This window comes from Carassius carassius, chromosome 42 (assembly GCF_963082965.1).
Source record: "Carassius carassius chromosome 42, fCarCar2.1, whole genome shotgun sequence".
Classification (NCBI taxonomy): Eukaryota; Metazoa; Chordata; class Actinopteri; order Cypriniformes; family Cyprinidae; genus Carassius; species Carassius carassius.
In genome coordinates this window covers 7,628,650-7,643,184 of record NC_081796.1, presented here as the reverse complement: position 1 = coordinate 7,643,184, position 14,535 = coordinate 7,628,650, and the positions used below count along the sequence as shown (strand labels likewise).

At 35.2% G+C, this 14,535-nt stretch overlaps 1 protein-coding gene across 1 annotated transcript in view; it reads left to right on the top strand.

The window, feature by feature from the left end:
- LOC132124494 (polypeptide N-acetylgalactosaminyltransferase 11-like) overlaps window positions 1-12,516 on the top strand; it is a 32,916-nt gene extending 20,400 nt beyond the window's left edge. Inside the window, exons 7-12 of the mRNA XM_059535553.1 lie at window positions 1,282-1,399; window positions 2,955-3,107; window positions 10,129-10,344; window positions 10,950-11,054; window positions 11,922-12,059; window positions 12,327-12,516. Of these exons, the coding sequence (XP_059391536.1) occupies window positions 1,282-1,399; window positions 2,955-3,107; window positions 10,129-10,344; window positions 10,950-11,054; window positions 11,922-12,059; window positions 12,327-12,458 (862 nt within the window). The 3' untranslated portion in view covers window positions 12,459-12,516. The remainder of the gene's footprint in view (window positions 1-1,281; window positions 1,400-2,954; window positions 3,108-10,128; window positions 10,345-10,949; window positions 11,055-11,921; window positions 12,060-12,326) is intronic.
- The last annotated feature ends 2,019 nt before the right edge of the window (window positions 12,517-14,535 follow it).

Genomic DNA, 14,535 nt, shown 5'->3' with positions numbered 1-14,535 from the left:
CAGTAGGTGGCAGCAAGCCCTTGATTTGATAAATGATTTATTAAATCAAATGACTCATTCAAAACCGCTGATTCAATTAGAAACGTAACAAGCCTGTGTAGCCAATCACAGACTCAGCTGTTGATTTCTGGAACGCAATGGCCAATCAGAGGTGATGAAGTTAGAATCCTGTCACCGCAGTGCAGAAATTGCGTGCTCAAGAATCGTCTCATTTTAACCATAGATTAAGAGTAGACATTGTGGAAGATTTGTATATTCATTGTGTTATAACTGAGCTTTATGAGATCGCGTTTAACTGAGATGTCAGCTTTTAGTGATAATAAAGGAAGTGCTGCTCGCATTGTGCACAGAATCCATCCCGCGCAGGTCTCTTCCATGTATGTGGTACTTTACGTGATGTGACAGCAGTTTTAGTCAATATTATTATTATTTACTTATTTGAGGTGCACATGTGGGAACTGTGTTAGAATACCCAGTGAGGCTGACAACACGGCTCTTGTGGAAACAGTTGTCACCCACAGAACAAAGCATTTCATTCTCAGATGTGAATTGATGTAAACACACTAGCTAGCAGAAGTGTTTATGGGCAGGTCAGAGTGTTCGTATTTCATGGGCAGGTGGGGATTATGCAAATGTATTACCTTTTTGGAGAGACAATATCTTTCTCATGCACTTTTTTGATTACCAACTTTGCAGACTGTTTACATTGAAGGATAGCTACGTTACAAACTGTAAAAAAATATATTTTTTGAAAACCCATATGACCTGCTCTTTAACTTTATATATATATATATATATATATATATATATAATTATTAACAAATTCAAAATGGGATGTAATATTTTGATCACACTGCACACCACTATGTAATACAGTACTGTATATCCTGTCCCTGAAGCTGCATATATGGATGGGGTTGAGGGCCAACACTTTAACCCTGGAGTCATAGACTGTCCTGTTTGGAATCAATCCTCCCAGATGGATCCTTGGCACAGAATTTAAACCACAGAGTTGTCTGCCCTTTTGCCCCTTACATTTACATGACCTGATAAATGTTTGGACACATCTGCTCATTCTTTTTTTCATCACTATTTGTCAGATTTTAGAATAATGGAGAAGTCAAATGAAACTATGGGACTTATTTAGTGAATGTTAAGCAAAACTTTCATTTTAGACTCATGTGAAAGAAATTCAGTTCAGTTTGTTCATACGTTTGCAGGTAGTGCACACAAGCCCACTGTGGTGAACTGAGATATGACTCCAGTTTTGTTTTTCTGCAGGTCTCCCACGATGGCAGGTGGGCTGTTCGCCATGGACAGGAAGTATTTTTATGAGCTTGGTCAGTATGACCGCGGCATGGACATCTGGGGTGGCGAGAACTTGGAAATATCTTTTCGGGTAAAACTGTGTATACTTTAAGATTGCTTGATCATTTTTATTTTATTTATTTATTTTTATTTTAATCCAGGGTTTTCCAGACTGGGGGATCATGAGGGAGCTGTTGGTGTTGATGAAAAGTTATTAATTAATTTAGTTGAATTGAATATATATAAAAACATACATACACATATATATATATACATACATATATGAGGCTGCACAATAAATTTAAATAAAACTGAAACCACAGTTTATCTTATAAAATTTTGATGATCAAATTAAAGGCTGTGATTTAAAGTATGGAGTCTGTTGTATGTGTGTGTGCTGAAAATTGTAATCCATTACTGATTCCAAATTACATGACAAAAATTGTAGTCAGTAATGTAATCTGTCACATTACATATTTTAGGTAATGTAATCGGATTACTTTTTGAATACTTTAAGATTACTTTTGACCACCTAGTTTATCATATTGATTTAAATAGGATCACCTCATACCATATTGATATAAAAATGCAAAATGATTTCTTGTTATTAATATAATGAAGTGCACTAAACATTACATTATCTCAAGGTTTCATAACCTGGGGCTTGTGAAGGAACTGCAGGGGGTTCACATGTTTAATGTTTACCTTCATGTCATGTGACCACTAACCAACATCAGAGAACCATGAACATGCAAATGTGATTTAATTATTACTCTATTTACCTTAAAATCTCAGGGGGGAATTCAAAAATATTTATTAGGTGAAAGATATTCGGCTGACAAAAAATAAAGTTTGGGAATCCCTGCATTTAATTTTTGTCTTGTACATTCCTGCTCTTCTTAATATTTATTAAGTCTACAGTATACTGTCCTGTGCATTTTACCTTATTCTTTTTTTCATCATACTTTTTCCATACCTATATTTATGGATAATTCTCTGTGTTTGTATTCTATAATAACTGCACTGTACATGTAGTGGACCTGACTTACATTTCACTGCTGGTTATATATTCTCTATATAACCATTTATGTGACGAATAAAAATCTTGAATCTTAAATTTGTGCATTTTAATGTGTTTAAAAGAAAAAAGCCTTCCAAAGACACAGTAATACATGGTTAAATTATACTGAGTGATAGCTTGACTCAAATACAAATTAATGTATTCATCAGAAGTTGATACCATGTTGAAAAGTTGAGAAAACACTTCTTAAAATTAAAATGATTTTTGTAAATCATTGTGGCCTCTCAATTGTCTGTGTAATTACAGCTACCTGAGTAGTGACTGATCTTTGCGTGAATGTCCACAAAACTGAAATGCTTCCTGAATATATATATATATATATAAGTGGTAGGCTATTTTAGAAAGGAACATTTAAAAGGTGAAAAAGAGGAATAAGGGAGAATCCCTGTTGTGTTAGAATAAAATGTAATCAATTAAAAAGTAGCTGTAGTCTGATAAAGAGTATTTTAAAATGTAATTGAATCCAATTACAAGTTCTTAACAATGTGGGAACCCTTGGTTTAAGCATTTTTGTTTAATCTCGCGAAACCAAAAATATTCTCACTTCAAATATTTTTTCCATCAGATTTGGATGTGTGGAGGGCAGTTACTGATCGTTCCCTGCTCCAGGGTGGGGCACATCTTCCGCAAGCGCCGGCCCTATGGGTCACCCGGAGGTCAGGATACAATGGCCCACAATTCCCTGCGTTTGGCCAATGTCTGGATGGATGACTATAAGGTGGAGATCAATATCTTAATACTATAATAATAATAAAATACCAAGTGTGATGGAAATAATACTTATTAACTGTTCTATCTTTTAGCAGAGACAGATTGCGCTGTAATGTGAGAAACATGATTGTAGCACCAGTATGTAGTAGAAACTGTTAGCTTCTAGCTTCTTTATTTTCTACACTATGATTCCAAGCCGATGGGGGATATCGAACATGTTTGATATTTTTAGATGATTTAAAACGGATAGTTCACCCAAAAAGAAGATTCTGTCATTAATTATTCACCCTCATGTCGTTCCAAACCCGTAAGACCTCCGTTCATATCGGAACACAAAGTAAGTTATTTTGGATGCATTCTGACAGCTCTCTGACCCTCCCATATACAGCAAGGGTCCTTACATGATCAACATCCAGAAACGTAGCAAGGAGATCTGTAAAATAATCCATGTGACATCAGGGGTTCAACCATAATTTTCCAAAGCTACTAGAATACTTTTTGTGCGCAAAAAAAAACTTTATTCAACAATTCGTCTCCTCCGCGTCATCGCAGCTGCTAGACTACTCTCTGGGTCCCGCAAGTATGAGCCAGTAACTCCTATTTTATCTCCAATGCACTGGTTACCCACCAAATATAGAACTGATTTTAAAATTCTATTATTTGTTTTTAAAGCCCTCAATAATTTGGCCCACCAGTACTTGACAAAACTGCTCCGTCCGTACACCCCTTCAAGAATGTTGAGGTCCAGTGATCTTTGTCTGCTCATCGTGCCTAGATCTAAACTTAAAAAAACAAGGTGATTGCACTTTTGCAGAATATTCTGGAACAGTCTTCTTCTTCACATTAGAATAGCTCCCTCTATTTCTGCTTTTTAAAGGGGTCATGAATTGAGAAATCAACTTTTACCTGAGCTTTTGATATATGTGGTTATTGTACTAAAAGAATGTCCTGTATATTTCAGAACTGAAAGCGTCTTTGTTACTCTAATAAAAGCTTTTATTGATACCAGGTCCAGTGAACGCCAGTCCCTGGAATGTGCCTAAACACCACCTCCAGAGAAACATATCAATTCCTAATTCTTCAGCCTTGGCCACTGATTCGTGCATGACATAGTAGGGAAATAACATAAGTGTCGTGAAACCGGATCAAGCAACCAAACAATAAACATGACGTTGAAAACCACAAAATATTGTGCAGTGCCTAGTCATGGAAGAACACAGTCACTGATTAACCTTCCTTTGGATTCAAATATTAGAAATGCATGGTTGAACTTTATTTTTAATGAAGTTTCAGCTCACATGAGCGTTTGTTCGCTTTATTTCACCGTGGATTTCTTTGTAAACAAGACAACGGTCGATGCTGGATTTGCAGAAAGAATGAGATTAAAAAGCAATGCTTGCCGTCTGTATTAAATGGCGCAGCACACTTATGTGAGTAAAAAAATGTTGTACTTTTTCAATATAGCTTTATTCAAAATCGCTTGACATGTCCTGATTATGTGTTTGTGTTTAACCAAAGTCACAGAAGGCTCCAACTATGAAGTTAGTTTGTAGTTAGTTTATTATGTAAAGCTATTATCCAGTCATAGCTGTGGGTGTTTACTTCCAAGTCTTCAATGCGGCACGCCAATAAAAACCAAGCGATTCTTGGCCTCAAATCCAGGGAAGAAAATACCCTATTATTGATTTTGATGTTTAATAAAATAAAAACCACACAAACGTCGTAAGTGGACCTCAGACAACAATATAAAATAATTAAAAAACCCAGTTCATGACCCCTTTAAGTCCATTCTACAGACATATTTATTCTTTCTAGCTTTTGATTGATCATTGGTTCAATTTTTCTTATTTATTTATTTATTTATTTTATTGTGATTTTTAAATTTGATAATCTTGTTTTATTTATTATTATTTCTAAGGTTTTATTCTAATCTGTTTAGCACTTTGGTTAACTTCGGTTGTGTTTTAAATGTGCTTTATAAATAAATATTGTATTGTATTTTCACTAAATCTCTTTTAGAGTACAAAGTACAAATTTTCATTGTAAAGACAGATGAGGGCAGGTGTCACATATTGTTTTTTTTTTTTTTTTTTTTTTTTTTTTGCTTAAACCCTTTAAATTGGCTTTTCGGTTGCTTTTAGTCAAAACACACAAAGAAAACAACACACATACAGCAAAATAATATAACTTCATATACCTATAACTTCTGTCACTTAAAAAAAAACATCCATTCCTTAAAAGTCTATGTAAAAGAGAGCTGCCTGTTGTGCGATCTAATTAAGCCGACTGCTGTAGCCTATATCCAGCTTAGGTGTGTTCTCCCTTTATTTTTAATTTGTAAATATTCTGTTTGAATGACAGCTTGGTAAATCTGTTGGTGATCAAATATTCAATATCGCTACTCATAAGTACTTCGTACATTATCAGCACAGCATGAAATGTTCAAACTAATATCATGTAATTTACATCTCTATGATGATTGGTTGACAAACCAGAAGGGAGGCTAGTCTCCCTTGCGAGGCGTCTCTTCTCAACACTCCTCAGCGCTGAAAGTGAACACTCGATGCTGATTGGCTAATTTTGTCTTTCCTCCTCCCCTTCTCTATCACCTAGCGGTTGTAATTACATCAGCAGATTTGGCACATTCGCGATAGAATAGCGGAGCTTTCCAACTTCAGTAACATGTTATGGTATTACAGCTGTGAAATAAAAAAAAAAAAATTAAAAAATAATAATTCTGAGACATGAACTGAAATGAATTGTTAATTTTTATTAACATTAAATCGTCCTCCTCCCATTTTCACCTCAAAATTTTGAGGAAGCTGTGCCTCCCCCAAGGAGCCGCCACTGTCACCCTGAACCCAATTCTGTAAGGGCACTCAATAAATTGATTGTTCTTGTCTGGTTGGACATTGACACGGTGGTGCTGCTGTTCTTTGCTGTTGGCAACACGTGCAGTGTGGTTCATTAAATGATGGAGATGTGTGAAATTCTTCATGCGTGTTTGAATTTTACAGCTTTTACAGCCATCCTGCAGAACTTCAAAGGCTCATCATAATTGCCTCCTTGTCTAAGAGATAATTGACCCAGTTAGAGGAGAATGTAATTACCTGTTCCAGACACATTAAAGCTCGGCTTCATCCGGCTATTCTCAAGATCCTGCTTAACAGTATCAGCTGCTTTCTCAGCAATATTTGTTGAGTCTTTTTTCTATTGCTCTTTTTTGCTTCAGTGATGTGTAAATAGTTTAAAATAGTTTTGCAGCTAATGTGGGATTTGTTTCTTGTCGTGCTGTTTGCATGTCCTTTTTGTAGGTACTTTAAGTGTACTTCATTGTGAATACCTCATACATTATGAGTTCTCAACAGTAACACCATGTCAGTTTTTCACTACTCTCATTGCAGTGTATTCTACATTTGTTGTATTTACTAAGGATACATGATGCCTAAATTAGTATCTTAAAAAATTAGTTGAAAATTATGTCATTAATGACTCACCCTCATGTCGTTCCAAACCCGTAAGACCTCCGTTCATCTTTGGAACACAGTTTTAAGATATTTTAGATTTAGTCCAAGAGCTCTCAGTCCCTCCATTGAAACTGTGTGTACGGTATACTGTCCATGTCCAGAAAGGTAAGAAAAACATCATCAAAGTAGTCCATGTGACATCAGAGGGTCAGTTAGAATTTGTTGAAGCATTGAAAATTAATTTTGGTCCAAAAATAAAAAAAATTACGACTTTATTCAGCATTGTCTTCTCTTCCGGGTCTGATGTAAGTGCGTTCACAAGACTGCAGTAACGCTGCTGACATGTTATCTTTGTTTTTGGGCGGCTGAGCCGGCGAACAACACGTCAAATGTTATGTGATTGACTTGCGGGTAACCAATGATTTTAAACTTCAGACAAGTGCCCCCCCCCCCCCCCCCCCAACGAGAAAGAAAACGCTTGTCAGTTATGCCCTTCCAGACTCTGTCTACGAAGCAACGCGAAGAAGCAGAGTTTGGTATTACCAGGCAAAGTATACCGTACATACATTTTCAATGGAGGGACAGAAAGCTCTCGGACTAAATCTAAAATATCTTGAACTGTGTTCAGAAGATAAACGGAGGTCTTACGGGTTTGGAACGTCATGAGGGGGAGTCATTAATGACATCATTTTCATTTTTGGGTGAAATAACCCTTTAAGCAAAATTGTACATTATAGTTGTTGGAGCAGACTTGACATTGGGATCATCATACCTATGATGCCTAAAAATGCTGTCTAGATGGTTGTCTGACTTTTTAGCTTTTGGAATTAATTTACAGGGTCCTGCATCAGTAGTCAGTAGTGCATAATCAATTTCTCTGCAAAACCCATAATTCACCTGAGTGAAAGTGTCTGCTCCGAATGTATATGCTAACTATTTCTCCTGGTGGTGTTAGTTTAAAAGCTGCAGTCCGCAGAGGCAAAATATGTTGCCTCTTAATTCCTTTGTGCTTTTGCAAGTGATAAATAAAAATACTGGCCCTGCGTCCCAATGTTCATACTATCCATCCTAAATAGTATGTGAGATTAGAATATGTATGTCCCAAAGCATAGGTTTAGATAAAGGGGTTTGAGTTAGTATTTATTCATTTAGCTGACAATTTTATCCAAAGTGACTTACAGTTGCTATATATGTCAGAGGTCGCACGCCTCTGGAGCAACTAGGGGTTAAGTGTCTTGCTCAGGGACACATTGGTGTCTCACAGTGGATTCGAACCCGGGTCTCTCACACCAAAGACATGTGTCTTATCCACTGCGCCAACACCACCCCAGTAAATGTTATCAGTAATTAACATTTAATCTGGTAAAAATAATTACAACAACGTGAACTTTTATAAACATCCATTTATCAGTTATCTTTTAAAAGCATCATTATGCAAAAAAAAAAATGAGCAAAGATCTCCACATAAAGACCCACGGCAAGGCTGGTTGATCACATGCTACTTCATTTCTCTCCAGTATGGTTGGGCGGTCCAATAAAAACACAATTGTATGATGTGATAATATGTCCCAAAACTTTTCAACTTTTCTACTACACACTCAAAAGTGTTTACTTTTTCTTCAACAAAAGAGTACATAACTTTAACGACGTAGTACAAGTAGGCACATTGGGACACAGTATGGTATTTCCGAAGCCCTGATGGCACATGAGGAAACTGCAGGTGTGCAGGTGGTTCAAAAACTAATGAAAAATGAATATCATATCATAAAAATACAAAAAGTAAGAAATAATTTTTAAATATTAGCAAAAAAAATTTAAAATAAATATATATATATATATATATATATATATATATATATATATATATTACATTACTTTATTACATTACTAAAATATAAACTTAATTTTAGAAAGTACTTAATTTAGTAAATAATTTAGGTCATAGGGACCTGACAAAGTTTAGGAATCCCTGATTTAGTGGTTCAGAGCTGCACTTAATTAGCAACAGGTGTGTTTGTATATTAAACTGGCAATTTTCTGAGATTCAGAGCTAAATTAAAGGGGTGTAAAAAATGGTAGGTCTGCTACTAAATTATGTTTACTTTATTGACATTATGTGCCAGTGGTGACCATGGGGGAAAATGAGGGGAAAAGAACAAGTTTTTCCTCCAGAGTTTGAATGCGTGTAACTCAAGAAGTATCAAAGTTTTCTTAATGCCCTTTTAGATCTTTGGTCTTTTCCTTTTGTCATCTTCATTTTTAAGGCCCTATATAGTTCAGTTCCAGAGGTAACAGAATTTCAGTTTTGCTCCATGAGCAAATCATTAAATTGTTCACATTTTCAGTGGTCAAAAAACTAATGTGTAAAAATAAAATTACGATTGCTACTATCTTACTATCTTAAAGTCTTTTTTACACCCCTATAATTTGGCTCCAATTTGCCATTTTGACCCCCATCTACAAAATAGTGGATTACTCAGTAAAAATTTATCCATGACATTTAATATTTTGCCTTTCATAACGATATAGGTTTATCTTTCTTTAGAAAAAAATAATATATTAGCAAAACTTGATCCAGGAACCCACAGGATAGACCTTAACTTGAATGAGGGTTTATTGCTTCCTTGTATTTAAAAGTAGTTGTTACTATTAAATTGTCCTTAGCTCTGTATGTAAGCAGGGGCTTTAAAGGATTATACCCACACATTTACTCAGGCCATCCAAGATGTAGATGAGTTTGTTTCTTTGCTGGAACAGATTTGGAGAAATTCACTATTACATCACGTTTAACAATGAATCCTCTGATGCAGATCAAAAATCAGTGGGTGCCATCAGAATGATTAAACACATCACAATAATCCACAAGTAATCCACTTGACTTCAGTCTATCAATTAACATCTTGTGAAACAAAAAATGTGTTTTTAATAAACAAATCTGCATCATTAATACGTTTTTAACTTTAAACCATTGCAAGAGATAAATATGCACACATGAAACACTATTTACTGTGAAAATAATCCAAAACAGTTCTAAACATGTTGATGGATTTTGATTTATGAGAGGACTTTTTCACTGCAGGGAGTATTATTATGGAATATGGACTTGTATTTTGGCCAGAAGTGGCATTTTCAAGTTAAAATACTTTAATGATGGATTTGTTAATTATAAACACACATCTTTTTACTTGACAGGATGTTAATTGTTCGTCCAAATGTGTGTGGATTACTTGTGGATCATTGTAATGTTTTTATTGGCTGTTTGAACTCTGACATCACCCATCCACTTCAGAGCAAGTGATGTAATGCGACATTTCTCCAAATCTGTTCCCATGATGAAACAAACTCCTCTGGCTCTAGGATGACCTGAGGATTAGTAAATTTAAAGCCAATTTTTATTTATGGGTGAACTGTTCCTCTAATACTTGCTTGAGTGTGGAATGGACTGCAACAGTCAGTGTAAACATCCTTTTCACTCGTGGGAATGTTTTGTCTGGCAAATGCGTTTTTTCAGTAAATGTAATAATTAAATATTAATCTATTGCATATGTGTGCTTACATCAGGAGCAGTACTTTGTCTTGCGCCCGGAGCTGAGGAACCGTAACTATGGTGACATCAGTGAGCGGGTTGCTATTCGGAAGCGTCTGCAGTGTCACTCCTTCAAATGGTACCTGGACAATATCTACCCCGAAATGCAGGTCTCCTCCCCACACAAGCCTCAGCATCCTGTCCTTATCAACAAGGGTTTGAAGAGGCCCAAAGTCCTGCAGCGGGGTCGGGTAAGACCTCACATCCACCCTTATGTTTACCGTATCCTTTAGCTCTGTTGGTCAATAAAGAACTGCATGAATATTGTTGTTTCCTAGGTTTGACTCTCACAACATAAACTCACTATTTTTCTTTTGAGTGGCATTTTAATATCGCCTTTTCCTACTGTATTTGAAGTGGAAGAAGTGAATATAGAGTCGTATGAATTGAACAGACAGCTGTCTGTATAAACAACAGGGCAGTGAGGGCAGTAGAGCAGCTCTTGAACAGTACCTGGTCAGACGATTCATAAAGTCCACTGACGGTTTGCATTATTTTTGCATTATGTTTGTGTCATGCAAATAAGAATGTTTAGAATATCATCTGATTTTCTGTATTTTTCTAAGCCTAAAGTTTGTTAGCTATTACCTTGTACTGTAATTAATGGACTCGTAAGTGTTGGTTTAAGTTAGTCATTATTTCAAATCCAAAAGAAAACATAAACATTTTTGCACACCTGTCATTAAATATTAATGAATGAATTGCTTTCGCCAAGACCATACAGTATGATGTATTATGGGTTCTTTAAGTAGGCTTTTCCAAAAAATAATATTTGTGTGTGTGTGTTCTCTTTCAGTTGCGTAATCTGCTGGCTGACAAGTGTCTGGTGGCACAGGGGCGTCCCAGTCAGAAAGGGGGTGCTGTGGTGGTGAGAGACTGTGACCCACAGGACCCTGAGCAGGTCAGTTTATCAAACTTCTGTCATTCTATGAAAATTATACACAGCTATGTGAAATTTGCAGATGATTTGCTATTTTTGCAGCTCTGGTGCAAACTGGGGGAGTTTGCACCAGTATTCATTCGTTACTCGTACTATCATTCTAAAGTTTAGGGTCATTAATAATTTTATTAAGCAAGGACATTAAGTTGATCAAAAGTAACAGTAAAGGCATTTATATTTCAAAATTCAAAAATAAATAAATAATATTCATAATAATAATAATAAATCATTATATATATATATATATATATATATATATATATATATATAAATTATGGGTGTTTTTCTATTCATCAAAAATCAGTTTCCACAAAAATATTAAGCAGCACAACTGTTTTCAACATTAATAATAATAGGAAATGTTTTGATAGTAATACCAGTACAGCATATTCAAATGATTTCTGAAGGAAGACAGGAATAAATCACATTTTTAAATGTATTAAGGTAATATTTAATATTAAAAAAATTATTGTTTCACAATATTACTTTTTTACTGGTTTTAGATTAAATTTTGTGTCAATGAGAGGTGTGAACTGGTGTGAACCTTAAAAATATTAAGTTGTAAAAAATCTTATCGACCCCACACTTAATTTAATTTTTGTTGCTGTAGTTTAAAAGCTATTTTTCTCAGCTAACAAACTGGTGACTGTTGTTATATGCCATAGTAAGACGTAGGTCATTTTAATATTTGATGAGTCTGAAAAGAAACAGGCTGAAATGGATCATTATATCTAAAGATATCTGAAAAGCCTGTTTGTAAAGTTTTCTGATTGGTACTGTGTAGATGTTTTGTAATTTTGATCTATGTGTTTTTGTGTTGTTTTGGAGGAATGGGCATATGATGAGGAGCATGAGTTGATTCTCGCCGGGCTGCTGTGTTTGGACATGTCTGAGATTCGTTCTTCTGACCCGCCGCGCCTCATGAAGTGTCACGGCTCAGGTGGATCTCAGCAGTGGACACTGGGGGTGAGAAATCTGCCCATTAATGTCTTTTACCTCGTGTAAGGGCTGCAACCAATGTTGTTTTTTATTAATAAAGCCAATTTTGTTATTAATATAACAAATTGAAGGTCCTAAAAATGTAAATACATACATGGTATTCTAAAACATTATACAATATGTGGTCTTACATACTTTATGCTTATTGTATATGCCTCTGTTGTTTAGATCTGCCTAACTGCCCCATTAGCTGCTCTGCTTAAAATGCAAATAATGTATTTTTTGTTCCCTCAGAATAATAAGTGGCTATACCAGGTGTCAGTTGGCCAGTGTTTGGCTGTTGCCGACCCTCACAGCATCAAAGGATATGTTACTATGGCGATCTGTGATGATTCCCGGTCCCAGAAGTGGCAGTTAGAGAGTTGAGGATGTTGGAAATGTGAGGAACAGCTATAGCGCCCCTCTGGCTGGGTATTGAACTGCACCGCCGTGGTGCCCTCAGCTCAGAAATTGACAACAGACCCTTTGTGAGGGCCTGCAGAAGGGACCTTGGTCTGAAGCTTTCTTGATCCATATTCTTTACTCAGAAAACTATTTTTAGAGTGTATTTTTAAAATTGTGTTTATTCAAGTATTTGTAAGTTGAAATTTTAATTTTCATTTGAAATGTAAACGATTTGCACAGAAAACCTATTTTCAACGTTTTTCAGATGTTAGATGTTAATAAATATAATTGAATCTGGTAGATTTTAAGTTCATAATTTTTAATTATGAATGCAGCATTATTTAATTTTGTTTGTCTTTTTTCCACTGGATTTATCTTGACCTTAATAAACTGCAAATATATTTCTGTTCTGTAATGGATTAGTATTTCTCATTATTGCTGGTATTCCAATATAGACAAGACGATTCAGTGTAACAGCTAAATTAATAAAACTAATCAGTGTCAAGCTACTTTACTACAGTTTGTATTAAAACAACCGGCTTGGAGATGGACGGAAAGTAATAATTTTGAAATGACTCTGACAACTTCAAATGTACTTTTTCCAGTGAACTTTTTCATGAATAAAGGTCCACATATTTGAAAGGCCAATGTGAATGTAAACTGCACTTTTTGCTATTTTGTACATGGAATTGCAAATATAGTATAATATAAATGAACATTCACTGGTTGATTTTTATTTAATTATTATTTATTTATTTATTTTACAGAAATAATTAGTTTTGTCAAGAGTCTCGATGGTGTACACTCACATAAGATGATGTTCACAGTGTTTTTGGTAACATTAACATTATATCATCATGCTCCTTGGCTGTGACCTCTGTAGATACTGTACGCTAGTAGTGTAGTGTTGTTGGTGATGCGATACGCAGTGAAACACACTAATCTTGCTTTACCATTACCTGTACAGATGAAGGAGCAGAAAAGCATTTTAGACAGACGACAGACAAACCACGAGCACAAACATCGATATGGCATTCACAACGTGTGTCCACTGACAGCAGTGGTATCAGTGTAATTTACATAAAACTATTATTAATCATGCCGAACCATGTCCATAAATGGCAGAGCCCATACCAATAAGTACTGTGAGGTAAAATACACAACAGTAATGCTAACTAGATAAATAACTGGATTTTTCCAGAGACAGGCCATAATTTCAAATATTTTATTAATACCACATATATGACAATTTTTCAAAAGAAAGTTCTAGCCCTGTGGTTGAGAATGCTATGTTGCATTGGCAGAAAAAAAAAAACTGGCAGATAATTGTCAAATTCAGATGTGCAAATCTTGTTGCATCTTACCAAATGTATAAAACTGAAAAGGTGCTTCAACTAAGTTAAATTGAATTAAATTTAAATTATTGAATACTTATGCAATGTATTTATTTCAGTTTTTTAATTTTAATACATTTGCAAAGATGTCACAAATCTGTTTTTCCTTTGTCATTATGGTGTATGGCATGTAGATTGATGTGGGGGGGAAATTATTTAAATCAGTTTAACATGAGACTGTGGGAAAAAAAAAAAAAATGGATGAATACTTTTTATAGGCACTGTATCTGGCAGTGAAGAAAATACATATTTAAAGAACTTGTCATTGTCCCAATTAGGGGCATAAATATTAACCAAGAGAAGTGTGGTATTACCAATTCTCCCCTGAGACAATGACAAACCTGCCATTTGGATTTGTTTTAACATTTGTACATATAAATTGGGAGGTGTTGAAACAATATATAGTGATATTCTCAATGTTACCCAGAAAACAGGATACACGTTACAACTCATTCGAAATACTCTCAGATATGCAAAAGAAATCTATTGTATCTCTTGCTCTACTACTGTGTATAGACCACCGGGGCCGTATACAGAATCAGACCTTTTGGTTACAGTTGATTAAGCGCTAATTGTGAGAGATTTTAATATTCACATTGATAATACAAATGATGCATTAGGAATTGCGTTTACTGACCTAATAAACTCTTTTGGAGTCAAGCAAA